The sequence below is a fragment of the Drosophila subpulchrella genome, chromosome 2R (assembly GCF_014743375.2).
Source record: "Drosophila subpulchrella strain 33 F10 #4 breed RU33 chromosome 2R, RU_Dsub_v1.1 Primary Assembly, whole genome shotgun sequence".
Classification (NCBI taxonomy): domain Eukaryota; kingdom Metazoa; phylum Arthropoda; class Insecta; order Diptera; family Drosophilidae; genus Drosophila; species Drosophila subpulchrella.
In genome coordinates, this window is record NC_050611.1 from 17,948,988 (window position 1) to 17,960,471 (window position 11,484).

At 49.7% G+C, this 11,484-nt stretch overlaps 3 protein-coding genes across 4 annotated transcripts; 1 reads left to right on the top strand and 2 right to left on the bottom strand.

The window, feature by feature from the left end:
- Nucleotides 1-1,106: 1,106 nt before the first annotated feature.
- Nucleotides 1,107-3,443, bottom strand: LOC119549052 (coiled-coil domain-containing protein 93). The gene is made up of 7 exons (XM_037856748.1): nt 3,248-3,443; nt 2,984-3,192; nt 2,794-2,923; nt 2,439-2,738; nt 2,019-2,377; nt 1,847-1,960; nt 1,107-1,788 (listed from the first exon to the last, which is right to left on the bottom strand). Exons 1-7 carry the CDS (start codon nt 3,329-3,331, stop codon nt 1,200-1,202), a joined length of 1,785 nt encoding a protein of 594 aa, XP_037712676.1. The 5' UTR covers nt 3,332-3,443; the 3' UTR covers nt 1,107-1,199.
- A 51-nt stretch (nt 3,444-3,494) lies between these two features.
- Nucleotides 3,495-5,788, top strand: LOC119549051 (protein arginine N-methyltransferase 5). 2 transcript variants are annotated; one of them, XM_037856745.1, is made up of 6 exons: nt 3,495-3,952; nt 4,000-4,459; nt 4,517-4,682; nt 4,747-4,909; nt 4,969-5,480; nt 5,543-5,788. In XM_037856745.1, the coding sequence occupies exons 1-6, from the start codon at nt 3,577-3,579 to the stop codon at nt 5,696-5,698; spliced, it is 1,833 nt and encodes a 610-aa protein (XP_037712673.1). In that variant the 5' UTR covers nt 3,495-3,576; the 3' UTR covers nt 5,699-5,788. The 2 variants fall into 2 exon arrangements, with proteins under 2 accessions (XP_037712673.1, XP_037712675.1); XM_037856747.1 differs by having other exon boundaries at nt 3,496-3,952; nt 4,015-4,459.
- LOC119549050 (kinesin heavy chain) lies at nt 5,785-11,129 on the bottom strand. Its single transcript, XM_037856744.1, has 4 exons — nt 10,498-11,129; nt 8,917-9,376; nt 6,600-8,479; nt 5,785-6,534 (listed from the first exon to the last, which is right to left on the bottom strand). The coding sequence occupies exons 1-4, from the start codon at nt 10,642-10,644 to the stop codon at nt 6,094-6,096; spliced, it is 2,928 nt and encodes a 975-aa protein (XP_037712672.1). The 5' UTR covers nt 10,645-11,129; the 3' UTR covers nt 5,785-6,093.
- Between the last annotated feature and the right edge of the window lie 355 nt (nt 11,130-11,484).

Sequence of the window (11,484 nt, forward strand, 5' to 3'; positions counted from 1 at the left end):
TTCAGGGGCCTGTGGCACAATGACTTTCGCATTCACAATTTCCAGTAATTTGTTATTCAAACACATTGCGAATCGATTATCCGCTTGGCATGCTCCCTCCAATCGAGCAAATATGCTGATTGACTTTTGTCAAGGCTTATGTGCGTGGCCCCCTTAGTCGCATCCCCAATCAATCCACATTCGATGCCATACCCATTCCCAATCCCATTCAGCCTTTTGTGTTTGGATGGGCGAAATGCCAAAGCAAATACAAATGAGGAAACGCGGGAGGATATGGGCCCTTGTGTTGGCTTTCGCTTTTATCTGGAGACGGGGATCCACGACCTCCTCCTGACACCCATTTTACACATATTTATACCGACTATATCGATGGGCGGAATGCCTGACTGGTTCTATATGGGTGTGTTTTCAGTTCGATAAGGGCGATTTGGTAGGGTAAAAGAGGAGACATCCGCAGTCGGGAGCAGAGTTCTCATAAAGTTAGTTGTGAGATGTCTGCCAAGGACTGCGGTTTAACCTTCGCCAGAGGTCCCTCGCTTTAAATATTTGTCATTCGCTGGAAATTTATCTTGGCCAAATGGCCGAGGCCGAAGGCAGAAGACAGGAAGTGGGCCACAATTCTCTTTTTCCCTTCTTTTCTGCCCGTCTCAATGTCACTTGTTGAATGGAATTGATTGCCACGCAATAAAATGTAATTGCAATGGCTCAGCTTGAATTCAATGTTAAGGTGCAAGGACATTAATTAACCGCAAGCAGCAGCTGCAGTCCTCCGTTCCAGGACCCAGGGATCCGCATCCTGAAGTGGCTCTGATTGCTCGGCATGCCACTAAGCGAGCCGCATATTAATTAGAGCACCAAATGGAATGGAATAAAGTGAGCTGCCAGGCAATGCGGGTATGCAAATTTTACTGGGTGCATGTGGGAGAGCTTTATCAGCGTCTGCTTTATGGAAATAAACTGCTGACCCAGCATTGACAGGAATTCCATAAATACTCGAATACATATATATGGGAAAATATGAAAAATGAAAGGATAAAGTTAAGCTTGACAGATGTGCGCACTCGATTCGTTCGAGGAAAATCCTTGGATAACAGAGTTTGATTGCATTTCTGGATAATTGCATTACAATAAGGGCGATATAATTTATTAACGCCCTCGCAAAGAGTGTTTCGTGGTAGTTAATCAATAGTTAAAACGGGCTAGGACTGCGTCCTGCTCCTAATTGACTTTAGCTGCTGCTGCAGCTGCTCGCAGAGCTGGCACTCCCGGGTGAGCTGCTTGACGGCCAGGGCGTACTGGCGCTGCAGCTCCAGCAGGGATTGCAGCTCCTCGTTCAGCTCGTCGCGCCGCATCCGCTCCTCGTTGTACTTGTGACGCACCTTGTCCTGGGCGCTCTTCACCCCGTCCACAATGGACTCGAACTGGCGGATGAAGTCCTCGCGGCCGTGCGGACTCATCATGCCCTCGTTGTAGGCCTCGCAGATGGAGTTCAGGAGGGCCAGCTCCTTCTCCAGATAGCGCTTCTTGTCGTTGAGAGTGTTGTACAGGGTGTAATATTGCTTGGTTTCCAGGTGCTTGCCGCTCATCTCGTTGTGCAGTTCGTGGAAGCGTCGCTGGTACTGAGCCAGCTCTGTGCGATCGGGTATGGCGTCCAGCTTTCGTTCGATGGCCACAATGCCACGATTCCGCTTGGCCAACTGCAGGCGCAGCTCCTTCAGACGCTGCTCCTCGCCAGCCACGGCTGCGGCTTGGGCCTCCGCGTCTTGGGCACTGAATGCCTCCAGGTCACTGAAAAGCAAAGCGAATTGTAGGGATTGTTCCACTTATAGTTGTAATTAATACTCACTCGATTTGCTGTTGTAGGTTGGCCAAATCGGTGCGACAGGATTCCTTGAATTCCGCCTCGCTTTTCTTCAGCTCTTCATGTTGTTGCAGCAAGCTTTGTACCTTTTCAAGGAGCCTTAAAAAAAGCAATGAATTAAAAACTATTCATAATGTTATTCCAATTTAAAACCAACTTTGGATCTGCCTTATCCTGTGTATCTTTGTGTGCTTTGAGCTCAGTATTTAGGGCATCCAATTGCTCCTCCACTTCCTTGGTCTTCTGGCCCTGCTCCTTTTCCGCCTCCTGCAGCTGTTCGTTATCCTTGCAGTAGCGCCTAACCTTGTGCTCCAGGGCAATTTTGGCCGCTTCGAGCCGTTTCTGTTGGTTTTGTGCCTTTAGCTCTTGGGTGTCCGTTTCCATTTCCAGCTTGAATTCAGCATAGTGCTGTTGCAGCTCCTGTCGTGCGGTAGGATCGAGATCAATTCGCTTCTGAGTGCCCGTTAGGTCATCTTTTGCGAGGGATAAACTGCGCAGATACTCCTCCAAATCGAGCTGAGAATAAGAAGGAATCTGTTTGGGGGATATACATCGAATATATCAAGCTAAGACCCACCTCTTCAGCTTCTCCAGGACCCTGCTCTGCCCTTCTCTCAGCGCTGGTCTTGAACATTGGTCCTGGATCTCCATATTCCAGGAGAGTAAGACGCACCCGGGACACGTCATCATCTCCGAGAGCTTCCTGACGTTCGTACAGCCTCCTGGGGCCGTAGAGCTCCTGAATGGCCTTGATGTTGTTGGAGGCCAGGCGTATTTTAGTGAGATTGTCCTTGTCGCTTTTGTACTGGTAGTGATTGTGGAACTGGCCGATGGCAAATCTCTTCAAGCGCTGGCCACGCTCAGCTCGATTTTCCACCTAAATAGGGATTTTTAATAAATTTGTACTTATTTTTACCTATAGCAGTACTTACAGAGGTCTTGACCAACCATTGGATGACGGGATGTATGGCTAGGAACTCCAGACCCTGCACTTGATGGGGTTCCAGGCTATGTGGACACTTCATGTCAATCAAAACAGATACGATCTTCTCCACCAGAGCGCTGTAAATAAATGATATTGTATGATAAATTATATAAAGTGCATTATTATGTATATCTCACATCTTCTGCCCTATGGAGAGACTTTCGTGGAAGAGCAGGTCCACATCCACATCGTAGTCGCAGCACTCGATGCACCAGGTCATTCCGCCCACCACCTTATCAAAGGCGGAGAGGCCCTTTATGCGGGCCCGGTAATATCCCGCTGCCACCAGGATGTCGAAGGTGTCCTGCTCCTTGGCCGTGGCATCCGAGTCCTCGCGACGCTCCACCTATAAAGTAAATCAAATTAGTATAAGGAATCCCGGTAAGATAGGCTAGACTCACCTGAACTTCACGCCCATCCTCATCGTAGCGAGTGCCCAGCCTGACATTCGGCAGGATCTTGGAGAATACATCGCGGTTAGCCATGAACAATCACAATTACATGCTACTGGAGGCCCGGAAGCTATTGCTTATCATATAAAATCGGGAAAACACAAAAATTGGCAAACGACACAAAAATTGTCAACAACAACATTGGCTGAAACGCCGGATTTTCCCGCCCACGCGTTGCGGTCCCACCAATCGTTCCATTTGAATTTGCCACGCACGGTCACACTCGCGCCGGTCACCGCATTTTTTGGGCTTTTTGAAGAGCCGAGTTCGGATTTAAGATGAATTACTACGTCTGCCTGCTCCAGGAGGGAGTCAGCAGCATCCCAAAGCTGATCGAGAAGGCCTATGCGAACAACTACAATGTGGTGGCCACCTCCATCAACGCCAACATGGTGCCCTTCGAGCCGGACGAATCGGATCCCACATATCCGGCAACAATTCTAAGCGCCATGGACTGGAACTCCAAGGTGATATTCACCATGTCCGACGTGGATGTGGACTCGCCGAATGCCAAACTGCGTCAGCACGCCAAGGAGGTGCTCCTGCGGGACGTGGTCTGGGCGGAGCACCTGCAGAACATGGGCAGCGTGATGGTGCGACTGCGCGGCCCGGAAAACGACAATCTGGCGGCCATTGTGCGGTCCAAGACGAAGGGTAAGGATCTGGAGGCTTGAGCGGAACGTCAAACAACTTATTGGAAGATCTATATCTTCTAGGAAACTGGTTCATTCAGGTGCCCATCACCAATCCCGAATTGGCCACCTTCGAGCACCGCAAAGATGCCACCGCCGAGGAGGTGGCCCAGGCGGAATCCAATGATCCATGGAACTGGTGGAACAATCTGCGCATCGCCGCCAAATATAGCTCCAAAGTAAAGGTTGTGGTGGAGCTAAACGACTCCGATCGGCCCAGCAAGGAGACTGTGCGTCGCTGGTTGGGCGAGCCCGTCGAGGCAATCATCATTCCGTCCTCCCTGTTCGTGAGAAATCGCTCCAACTACTGTGTGCTGAAGAAGGAGTGGCAGGCCATCATCGGGCAGTTCATCTCGGTGCGAGCCAACATCATCATCTCCACGAATCCCAAAGATAATGCGTTGTCCCAGTATGCGGACTACCTGAAAAAGCTAATCAACGAGAACTGCGATACGCACGTGCTAAACAGGTGGGTGTGAGGCATAGGTCTTCTATAAAACCGAATAACAAAGCTCTTTTTTGCCAGCTATGAAAACATGTTAGAGATTCCGTTGCAGCCTCTCAGCGATAATCTAGACAGCTATACCTATGAGGTGTTTGAAACTGATCCTGTGAAATACAAACTTTACCAGAACGCTGTACAGGCGGCTTTGTTAGATCGAGTGAGCGATGAAGAGGCCAAAAGCAAGTTGGTAAGGGAAGATCTTTTCTGAATATAAAATAATTTCTACTAATGTAAAAATTATTACCCCTTAGACAGTGGTCATGTTGCTGGGAGGAGGACGAGGTCCTTTAGCGCGGGCTGTTTTTAATGCAGCCGAGTTGACGAAGCGACAAGTGCGCCTATACATCATAGAAAAGAATCCCAATGCCATCCGCACGCTCTCCAACATGGTTAAAACGCTTTGGGCCAACAAGGGTAAGGAATCAAAATAAGCCACCATAAAAACAATACTAATCCCCCGTAAAAACCCTTAGATGTTCACATTTTCTCGAAGGACATGCGCGACTTCTCCCCTCCCGAGCTGGCTGACATTATGGTATCCGAGTTGCTGGGTTCCTTTGGCGACAATGAACTTTCGCCCGAGTGCCTTGATGGAGCCCTAAAGCTGCTCAAACAGGATGGAATCAGCATACCCTACAAATCCACCTCCTACATTAACCCACTGATGTCAGCGATCCTGCATCAGAATGTCTGCCAATTGGTATCCACCGTGCCTGCCTTCGACTACGGCTATGTGTCGCTATTGAAGAATATCTACCATATAGATGAGCCGCAGGCTTTGTTCGAGTTTACACATCCCAATCGGGCGGCGAAAATAGACAATACGCGATGCAAGGCGCTCTCGTTCACTGTCAAAAAGGATTGTGTGCTGCACGGAATCGGCGGCTACTTTGATACTCATTTGTACAAGGACATCTGCCTGAGCATCAACCCACTGACCCACACGGCTGGGATGTTCTCATGGTTCCCCATGTTCTTCCCAACGGTGAGTTAGATTTGAATCCCTTAAAGATAACTCTTGAATTAATACCCATTTATCATTTTTAGCGGCCAAGGACTCTCAAGGAGGGCCAGACCATCTCCATCAAGTTCTGGCGCTGCGTGGATGCGGCCAAAGTGTGGTACGAGTGGCAGGTGGTCAATTCCCCCGACGATTGGGAGCACCACAACACATGCGGCACTGGCTACAACATGCGACTGTAGCAGCAGCAGCAGACGAGGCAAAACCAAGTTGCCAAATGACTAACACTTATTTTGACAACTGAAAATATAATCAAACTATAGCGACCTTAATTTGTCTGCGACTTTTATTTAGGTTTATGTTTGAAAAGTTTATAAATACTCTTAACGTACATAGATGTCCTTACATATCTGTGGGTTTTATTATTTTCGGTTTGTAAAATTTAGTTAATTTCCGGTTTCCTCTCATTTATTTAATTAAATTATATGTATGTATATTTAAAGCGCTGCACATGATCGCGACACGACATCTCATCTAAGCGAAGGCAATTATCAGTTATGTTAAGTATGTATAACGTAATCCATTTAGTTTAGTTTAAAGCGGAGCTGAACTGGGCGGCGACGGGTGGTGATCGGATCTACGAGTTGACAGCACTAGCCTGGGCCAGCGGCGCTCCTCCGCCGACGGCACCACCACCACGAATGGCGATCGCACCCTGGCCGGCGCGGATGGGCTTGGCGATCTGAGCCTGCGGGCCGCGTCTGCCCAGATGCTTCTGTCGCACAGCCTCCTTGATGCGGTCCACCTCGTATTGGTAGCGCTTGCGATCCCGCATGGCGCCCTCCTTCGCCTCCTTGAGCGCCGTCTCCAGAGCCTTCACCCGCTCCATGGTCGTGCGCAGACGCTTCTCCAGCTTGGGCAGCTCGCACCGCAGATCGGCGTTGTCCCGCACCAACTGCTTGTGCACCTTGGTCAGCTGGTCGAGGTTGTTCTCCAGGAAGGAGATCTTCTGCTTTTGGGCGAGGGATCCGCCATCCTCCTCGCTCTCCTCGTTTACCACGTTCTTGCGGATTCGTTGCTGTTGGAATAAACGCAAAATACAAGGGTTAGAGACTAAAAGACACATGCCTGGTTTGAATTTACCTGTAGATCCTGAACGAAAAGCTTGCGCAGGTTGTGCAGCGTCTGCAGCTCCTTGGCCACAGTGTCCTCCAGGCCCTTGAGGTCCTTGCGGGCCTGTTCGCGACGCTCGTTGGTGAGAATGATGTTCTGCAGCTCGCTGGACTTCTCGGCCTCCTCCTGGCGCACCTTCTCGTAGTCGACCGACATCTGTTGGTGTGTCAAGAGCAGCTTCTGATGGACATCCTTCATCTCGTCCATTTCGTGCTGCTTGGCGGCGATCTCGTCCCGCAGCTCGGACACCTGGCGGGTGTGGGCTTCGCGTAGCTCGTCCATCTGGGAGTCGAACATGGAGCGCAGCTCCTCCGCCCGCTGTTTCTCCTCGGCATTGACGGCGGACACGTGCTCGGCGGCCTTCAGTTTGGCGCACTCCTCGCGTAGCGAATCGATTTGCTCCTCGAGGGTGCGCTTCTTGTTCTCCGCCTCGCGCATCGATTCCTGCAGCGACTTCATGCGTGCCTCGTGTTGCGAGATGAGTAGACGGTACTCGCCCAGGTCCTTCTCGTACTCGGAGATCTTCTTGTTGGAGTCCGACTGCTGGGCCTCCATGTTGGAGCACCGCTGGGCAATGTTCTTGGCCTCCGTCTTCATCTTGCTAATGTACAAGCGAGCCATGGTGAAGTCCTCCTCCACCTTGCTGGCATCCGTGCCAGCAAGAGCACTCATCTTGAGGTCGATGCCGGACTCTCCGGGGGCGATGGCCTGGCCCACTTCGCCGAGGTCGCGCAGCAGATTGGTCAGCATTTCGGTGATGCGCTTCTTTTGGTGCGTGGACATGTCCTTCAACTGCTGCAGCTCCGTGGACGCGGCGCTGAACACAGACTGCTTCTGCTGCAGCTCCTCGTTGAGGGCGTCGATATCCTTGTTCTTGTTGTCGATCTCCTGGGACTTCTGGTCGTAGTTTACAGCCAGCTCCTCGAGAGCTTGGAGCACCTCCTTGACCTCTTCCTTGGCGGACTCGTTCTCCTGTTGGATTCGCGCCATCTCCGACTGCAGAGTCTCATACTCCCGCCGTGCGTTGGCGATGAGCTCCTCCTGCTCCATCACCTGCTCCTTGAGCTGCTCGGCATACTGGCTCTGCTGGTTGATCTCCTCGTCCTTGTCGTCCAGCTGCTGGTACAGTCGCTCGCATTCCGTGGCCAACCTGGCCTGCTCATTTGCGGCCACCGAAGCGGACATGTTGGCGAGGGCAGTTCGCTGGGCGACCAAAGCCGCCTCCGCCGCCGCCGCTTGGGCTGCCTCCACTTCCAGATTGGGCGTGCTTGCCTCCATGAGATCCTCCATGTTGATTTGCTCCTCCGCCTTAACAGTTTCACCAGCCCTCCAGCGCGCCAGCTCAATCTCCAGCTTCTCAACCTTGCCCTTGAGCCGGGCGTTCTTTTCCTTCTCCTTCTCGTAGCGTCGCTTCCATTCCTCGGCAGTGAGCTCCTCGTTCACGCAGACCACGTTCTTCACGGTCTTGGCTCGTCGACCGAAGTCTAAAGTAGATTTGGTCTCCGATTCGTTGAAGCTGGCCGGGGAGCAGCAGATGACGATGGTTGTGCGTGCGTTGCCTCCCAGCGACTCCTGCAGAATGCGCGTGAGTTTGGAGTCGCGGTAAGGGATGTGCGTTTTGTTGCCGTCCGCCAGGGCGGAGATTACGTTGCCCAAGGCCGACAGCGACTTGTTGATGTTCTTGGCTTCATCGAGGACCGTGCCCTCGGCTCCTGTCTTGGAAACCTTTTCGGAACCGGCCAAATCGACCAGGTAAAGTTTGCCGGAAAGCTTCTTCTGGTTCTCCAAATTCTCCTGCTTTACGTTGATGAGGAATACTGAGTGGGATCGCGAAGAGTGCTCGTTCATGTCTAAAAATGGGCGGAGAAATCATTATAGTAGGCGATCTAGGTCAAGAAAATACAATAGGGATCAGAAGAAAGGCATTGGAATGCTAATATCTTAAAGTTTCTTGACTAAAAGCATTTCATTATATATTCATCTTGTTATAAAAACTAATTTGATAATTAAACCATGAGGGCTTGTTAACAGCTAATTGAAAACAAGTGACTAATTATAATATCAAATGCCTGCCACATCATATATGTACATTGTACAATATATACATATATATTATACATACACTAGCCGAAATTTAACGATCCTATTTTATTATAATCTTCTGTATTATTTTATATTATTCTTTTAACGATCTATTAGATAATGTTTTCAGATATTTGTCATCCTATACCTATATCTTATATCCTAGCTGCCTTTACTCTGATCTCGTTTACTGTTTAGTACTCACTTGTCACCGCGATGTGGCGATTGGATTTGCCCTCCTCGATCACCTCGAATACATCCTCCGGCGAGGAGACGAACCGCTCCGTGGCGCCCTTCACGTACGGCACCCGGTTCTTGTCCTCGTGCACGCTGAGGTTCACCTTGGAGACGTCCAACAGATCCCGGATCTTGTCCATGTAGATCTCGTAGTAGGAGACCTTGATGTGGAACTCCAGGTTCACCTCCATGGCGTAGATGTGGTTGAAGATGTCGTTGACGATGCGTGGTATGATGCCCTGCTTCACGGAGTCCCCGATGACGCCCTCCATCGTGTGCGTCTTTCCGGAGGACGTCTGACCATAGGCGAATATCGTTCCATTGTAACCGGCCAGGACGTCGGTGACGATGGACTTGGCCGCCTCATTGTAGACCTTCTCCTGGGAGGCGTTCGGCTTGAAGACCTTGTCGAACAGATATACCTTGCCCTGGGGAAGGAGGGGATTGTGTTTTTTTTTTAGTATGTAGTTATATCGTAGTGCTAGTTGCGGTGAAATTTCTTTCGGAGATTCATTCCCCCCCGTACCCCCGCTATCCAACTTTTTCCCGCTGACTGCTTTTAAATCATTTTCAACGCATGGCCGCGAAGCAGATTGTAATTATGAGCATTAAGAAATGGTGAGAGGAGTGAAAGGGGGGGAAGAATAGTGAATAACGAGCGGCAGAAGAAAGACGGAGCGAAAGAGAGAGAGGGAGAGAGTAATGATAATGTCTGTGTGTATGGAGGCTAAACTACATTAGTGCTGATTTTTTTGGAACTGGTTCAATTGCTCAAGTTTTTACCAGGAAAATGAGGGATTACACCTGGCCGAAAACCCAAAACATACAATCCAATAACATTTCATGTCGAATAAAAGCAATACAGCCAAATTCCAATGCCTCCAAAGTTGCTCTTATTGTTTTCCTTCTTTTTTATGGTTTGCGTGTGCATGACTCACTCGAGCGGGAAAGGGGGTGGATGGGGGGGGGGGGGGACTTGGGGAGTGGAAAGGCGGTCTCTTTCTGTCTGTGTGTGTGTGTGCTAGTGCTTGTGTGGAAATGTATGTATGTAAGTGAGGTAAGCAGCGAAGGCGGACTGGAAACTCTAGAAAAGCGCATATTTATGCGGCCCAAAAGAATGGAACACCCGCTTTTAGCACAAAAACCTTCTAGTGGGTGGTCTACCCCTTAAAACCCCGCGCGCATACCCCATGTTCTATGCCATTCCGCGCACGGAAAATCAATTTAGTGCCAAGCAATATTGATTTGGAGTAGTTTCTTCATGTTTCACCATCTAATCTATCGTTTCGGTTTTGCATAGATGGTTTTTCTGCAATTATTCATGGCTAGCTCTGGGGCCCCTCTCTCTTTCGCCAGCCCAATTCCAATTGGTCGGCAATTTGGGGAAGGGTAATGTACGCTAATAGGCATGACGTCATGGCACAGCACGCAGAGATTAATGCATAACACACATAGAGGGAAGACACATTGGGGGAAATCTCTGGAGTGAGGCAGGGTTCGGGTTCGGGGATTTGGGACACCCATCTGGGTCTGGGTCTGGAACACATACCGCTATGGATATGCAGTTCTCCTCCACATTGTTGGGAAACTTGACCACGAACTTGGAGCCGGCCTTCTCCTCGCTATCGTTCAGCGGTCGGAAACGGCAGACCACCTTGATGCTATCCTCGGCGGGAATTTCGCGTTCCGCGGACATCGCTTACGGGCGGAGTTGGCTCTTTCTGGCGAAGATTGCTCTGGAGCTCTGGGCGCGACCTCTGCGCATGCAGCTGTTTACGTGGATGGTCCGCGAGTCACAGCACTGCACTCCCCTTTCCGGCACTATCTGGTACTGGTACTCTCCTCCTTGGGTCTATACTAACTCCGGAACTCTGTGGTGCTACGATTCTTTTGCCTGATTTTCCGACTCTTCCGTCGCACTCGCGAAAATTGGGTTGGGGGCGGCTCAGTAGATGCAGTGAAAATTTTGTGGTTATACCAGACACAAATGTCGATTTGATCGAATGGTTGGATTGTAAAATCGCGGCTTTTGGGGGTCCGCGTACGCTTTTTGCACTAGCCCGGAATGATTAAGTGCGGCCGATAAATGCACTCTCATACGTCAGTGGGTCGGAATTTGTGGCACTCGAAACTCTATTTTACTCGACTATTTTATTTTCGCCCGTACGCCAGTGTGACCGTTCTGGCTAGAGGTGGAGAAACTTCGATGTTAACATCAATGTCATCGATGTTTTCATCGGCATCGATGTTTTTCATTTGGCAAGCCAACATCGGTTTTCTTCCATCTCTATTACCGACTGCCTGCTCTCTCGCGAGCAGAAATCTTTTATCTCGCTCTTTTACTAAACTTACGTAGTTGCTATCTCGCTTTTCATTTTTTAAAAATACCGCAAAAATACCGTTAAGAGCTTTTCTTTCTGAATACCCTGTAATATTTGTGAACTGTAACGGAAATTAAAATTTAAAAAGGGCGATAAGTTTTTTTTAAATTACTTAATAAATTAATTTAAGCTTTAAAGTAAATGTAATACTAATT